General features: G+C 32.2%; 1 protein-coding gene across 1 annotated transcript; it reads left to right on the forward strand.

Annotated features, from left to right (window-relative positions):
- Positions 1–2,212: 2,212 nt before the first annotated feature.
- Positions 2,213–4,277, forward strand: LOC149882622 (uncharacterized). Its single transcript, XM_090101091.1, has 2 exons — positions 2,213–2,330; positions 2,729–4,277. The coding sequence occupies exon 2, from the start codon at positions 2,817–2,819 to the stop codon at positions 3,744–3,746; it is 930 nt and encodes a 309-aa protein (XP_089957217.1). The 5' UTR covers positions 2,213–2,330; positions 2,729–2,816; the 3' UTR covers positions 3,747–4,277.
- Positions 4,278–5,521: the final 1,244 nt, after the last annotated feature.

Raw genomic sequence — 5,521 nt, forward strand, 5'->3', positions numbered from 1 at the left:
AAACACAATAAAAAATTATGCGTCTCAAAGCGCAAGCTACGTCACAGCAAATAAAATCAGCTACTCTCCAGATAACATAAAAATCGGATCCAATTTAAACACTTTAAAATCAACCATCACACTTGGAATGAATTATATGATGGATTTGAACGTGGAAAACAGCATCGCATCAGTTTTAGGATTTACAAAAAGACAATTGGATCCCAATTCGGAATACGAGTCTGACGATATTGTTAGAATTTCAAGCATCAACACGATCAGAATCCTCAACAACGTCATCGGGTCGTCTTACGTCAACGGCTCTCAACTCAATTGCATCTACTCTTTTTATCCAGCTGTAGGTCCTGGGTTTAAAATCATTGAAAGACCAACCCATTTGACTTACCTCCCTGTTAAGGTTCCAGAAATCTCCACAATGATCACTCGCGTTGTTGACCAACATGGAAATTTGGTTGATTTTCGTGGAGAGGACATTACGATCCGTTATCACATTCGAGAAGTGAAATAAATATTTTTTACCACATTTAAAAATGAGCAAATATGTTAGTGTTAAATTAAATGTGTCTCAGGGGCAGATTGAAAAAATAAAAAAATCAATGATAGCAGGTAAACCTGTGAGCATCCGTATTTCAAAAGATGATTTTAACGGAAACGACGTTTTACTTGTAACACAAAATCAACATCGAAAACTTTTGGACGCTCTCCATCGAGGAGTTGGAGTTACCATTAAAATGAGCAAAACCCAATTGGAACATAACGCAAATGTGAAAGGAGGATTTATTGGAGCTCTTCTACCTTTATTGGGTATGTTGGGTAGTACACTTGCAACAAGAGTAGTTCCAGCTCTTGCCACCGGATTGTTAGCAGGTGTAGGATCTTCTGCAGGTTCTGCTATGGTTGATAAAATTGCAGGAAGAGGTATCGTTTATTTGAAAAAGAATGGAAATGGAATGAAAATGGGAACGCACAGAGGAAACGGATTATTTTTAACACCCTGGCCTAAAGGAGGATCATTCAAAGACGGAGTTTACGTTAAAAGCGGAAGAGGATATGAATCTATCGGAGCTGGTTTGCTTCTCGGACCAAACTCTCCATTCTCAAGCATCCCTTTTTTAAATTTAATTTTGTAAATTATACAGTGAAATAAAAAAAAATGAAAATGATTTAAATAAATTTCTTTTCATATAAAAAATAACAATGAGTATTACAGAACAAGAAGAATTTGAGGAATTCCTTTACAGCGAACTACCGGAAATAATTAAACCCACTTTTGATCCAGAATTACACAGATTGGCCATACAATTCCACGATGATAATCACAAAAAAAGAATTGATGAAAATTATCTTAATAAAATTAAAAAATTAAATACCTTGCCCATTCATACCAATACGAAACTCTCACTACAACATGGATTTGAACAACAACGACAAAAACAACATGCACAAAGAATTAGAGAAACGCGAATAGAAAAATATAAACATCTTTTTCCATACTTGAACTACTACAAAGAATAACACATTCACTACATTTTTCATAATGTCATCTCATTATGAAAATGCGCAAAAAAATCCTGAGCAAAAATGCCAATGAGCTAGAATTCATAATTGCAGAAAATCAGGATGCAGAATTATAAAAAATGTCAATGCGTCAGAATCGACGCCATCTTGAAATGCGCCAGAATCGACGCCATCTTGAAATGCGCCAGAATCGACGCCATCTTGAAATGCGCCAGAATCGACGCCATCTTGAAATGCGCCAGAATCGACGCCATCTTGAAATGCGCCAGAATCGGCAGATCCTAGTAGTTATATATATATATATATATATATATATATATATATATATATATATATATATATATATATATATATATTTCTGATTAGTAAAAGACTTCTTCACTCGAGAGTGCTCAATAGCCTTCTGGCAAGAGCAATTACATAGAAGATACGGCGAAGGATGACAACTTTGTTGGTACTTAAAGTTTCATACCGGCGTGCCGGCAATCATCAGCCAAAATACATAATCTTCTATGCTACATATATATATATATATATATATATATATATATATATATATATATATATATATATATATATATATATATATATATATATATATATATATATATATATATATATATATATATATATATATATATGTAGCATAGAAGCAGATCCTGAGCAACAGATAAGGGAATATGAGGAGGGACAACTTATTTTAAAAGAGGGTGAAAAGCTGATTTAGCACAGTAACCAGCTCATCAACCAAGGTGAACAAAAATGAAGGAGGGCCAATTAATACTTGAAGGTCTTAGACTGAAGTTTAACAGGTACGTATGTGTGTGAGTATATATATATATATATATATATATCTTTGACCTTTACAAGTTAAAGTTTCGATATATTCTGTTAGCCTAAATTTTTTTACATGGTTGTAAAAAAATTTAGGCTAACAGAATATATCGAAATAATAATAATATCACGAAATATTTAAAATATATGTATATTAATAACTTAAAATGTATAAATGTCTCTGTCTTTAAAATAGATTTAAGAGCGATATGTAAAATAGCGATATAAAACAGATTTAAAAGCGATAAAAGGAATATAAAGGATGTTAAATTAATTAGCAAACAAAGGCAACACGGAGTTGCAATTTTTATTTTGTAAAAAAAAAAAAAGTTGTTTCAATAAATATCGAGAGAATGTTAAGGAACAATTTTATCAGCTGCAGGTAGAAGTGAGCGATTGGTTTGGTCTAAAGGAAAATCTTGCCTACAATCGACTCTTTACCAAAACCATTATGATAAGGAAAAATGACGATCGAACGGTGTCTCGTTAACTTTCCTGATACCCCGACAGGTTGGTACGCTAATTTATACACCGTTATTATTATAACAATCAGCTTACTTATATTGCTATCTAACATTTTATTAATTAATGGGATATATAAAACAAGAAAAAAGAAAAAATACACAACGAATGAAAAACTGGTCTTGCTGCTGTCTTGTAGTGATATTATGGTGGGGTTAGTTTATATACCACTCCAGGTAACTTTAATTCAAAAGGGAGGCGAGGTTGAATGTAGTACTGCTGCTGCCATAGAATTTTGGATGATTTTTCCGTTGGGTTTCTCATGCTCAATTGTGTTAATAATATCAGTAGACCGTTTTTTTGTTGTTTTGAAAGACAACAAATGCTGCGGTAGAGATTTTAAAGGAACTTATTTAATACCAATCATCGTTTTCAACTTTTTGATTTCATGTGGGGCGAGCTTTTGTTTTTTATGCGCTACGAAATTTAATAAAAGAGCGGTTTTTTACTTTTGTATCGCTTCTTACTTGACTTTTAATTTACTGTTAATTCTTGCTATCAACACATCGCTATTGATTGGAACAAAAAAGATGCTCAGATGTCAAGACATTCAAGTTGCTCGTCACGTCAGAGTTGAAAAGCATCTTTCCGTAACTATGGCGATAATATCATTTTCGCTCACGGTAGCATACATTCCTCTAGTGGCTTCCTCTTACTACTTTTATTACTGCTATGCAATTGAAATGCATACCATTAATTACAAATATTCCTCTTTAAAATATAAATTGATGTATGGAACTCTGGTTATTTTTGAGTCTAACTCAGTTTTTAACGCCTTAGTATACGTAACTAGAAGTAGTAGAATCTCTAAGAGGTACAGCTCATATATTCACAATACTTTTACAAAAATTTGGAAATGTTCGAAAACGTAAAGAAAATCGATTTAAATTTTTTGTTCACAGTTTGAAAATAAACAATCGATTGTGTCATAATTCTTTAAAGCAATCAATTATTATCAATGGACCAATTAAGAAGGCTTATTCACTAATCTTAATGCGAAGATAAGCTCATAATAATCAGATTTCTATGTTTTGTGTTTTAACGCATATTCATCACCGAAAAGGAAGATTGCACGCAGAAGAAGAATTTCTATCTAGTGACATTCTCTTGTTTAACAAACAATCAATTTTGTTTTTTAAATTTTCATGAACTTGTTTTTAAATAACGAAAACCAGACAATGGGGCGGAACATCACGTGGAATGTTATCGTTGTTCGAGTAAAAATTTGTTAATGCTTTAAATTTTGTTGGACTAATTTTTTTTTTTGGTTAAAAATGGCAAAAAAAAAAAAGAATTATGTAAAAGTTGAAACTCCTTTTATGTACGTTATTTAGTCGCGAGAAATTTTTATGTTTCTGTTTTCTGTAGCTAATTATTAAATTCAAAAAAACTTTTTTTCTAAACTTCTTTATATCTGCTATATGGCCGAGTTTACGTTGGCCGATCACATATAAAAGTTAAAGGGTCTGCGTATCGTTTCAGTTCTGTGCTGTAATCATTCCAATTTGATAGCGGAAAAAAAGTGTCATCGGAATAATTGCGACAAAAAACCGGTAAACAACCCTGTGATTCTCTGGTTTTTACAAAACTTGTACTTTTTACCGTTGTTAATCAGTTCATATATTCACATATATAGCTCGGCCTGAAACAATGGCGGTTTGTCGATATTCCTAATTCTCCTCTTTTATTCTGCTATTTATGCAGAATGAAGAGGATCTGCTCTCCTTTTTACAATAATCGGAATGTAGAATGAATGAATTTTTCAAACATTTCTTACTTGATTTTTACTTTAATATTTAAAGTTTTTCAATATTTTTTAAACAAATTTTAATAAAAAAGAGTTTCTTATGATTTCTTCTGGCCATTGCAGAAAATTGTACTTCGTTATGCATTAGAATCCCAGACAATCTAGTGTTCAGTGTTCTCAAATCCTAGTTTGATAAGTTTTAACACTGCAGCGAAATAAATGTAATTTCATCGTGAGGACCTTCAGTAAATATCTCCTGGGAAATTAAAGCTGTTTCTGCGAAATTAAAGTTATTCTACAAAGATGTCAAGTAGTATCATCATTGGTTATTTCTAAAATCAAAGTTGATAAAAAATGACCTAAAAAAACGGCCTCAATGTAGAAAAATTAAACGTTTGTGTTACAGTTGAAAAGATAAAAGTATAGCTGTTTAGGTAAGTTATAGCTGCTAAGTATAGCTGCATAAGCAAGTAATAGCTGCAAGGTAAGTCATAGCTGCATGCGAAACGTAAAATTCATCATTAATTCGCACAATCGCAAGATTTTACAAAGCCAAAGAAGCATATCAACAAACAACTGCAACTATATAAACGAAACCGCTCGTCCATAAAACAATCAATGTTTGTTAAGTTACATCGTTTATCGAGCTATCGTGAGTTCCGAAAATCTTGAACTCAAAGAAAAAGTTTACATTGGTATTAGCGAGATACGATTTAAGCTCTGATATGCAAACCATTTAAAATCTTTTAATACGGTCAGGTATAAGAATGATACCGAGCTTTCGAAGGAATTTGGAAATTCAAAGAAAAAGCCATGGCACCTATAATAAAGTGGAGAATTGTAAAGAGCTGCAAACCCAGAAATGAAGACCTGTAACTTTTGTCTTCATGAGAAGTTTTT

This window comes from Hydra viridissima, unplaced genomic scaffold (assembly GCF_058129835.1).
Source record: "Hydra viridissima isolate aposymbiotic clone 2 unplaced genomic scaffold, HvirCarnegie_v1 scaffold_10, whole genome shotgun sequence".
Taxonomy (NCBI): domain Eukaryota; kingdom Metazoa; phylum Cnidaria; class Hydrozoa; order Anthoathecata; family Hydridae; genus Hydra; species Hydra viridissima.

Bases quoted from the DNA above. Each gene is read 5' to 3' on its own strand.
- LOC149882622 (XM_090101091.1), top strand. From the start codon at position 2,817: ATGACGATCGAACGGTGTCTCGTTAACTTTCCTGATACCCCGACAGGT.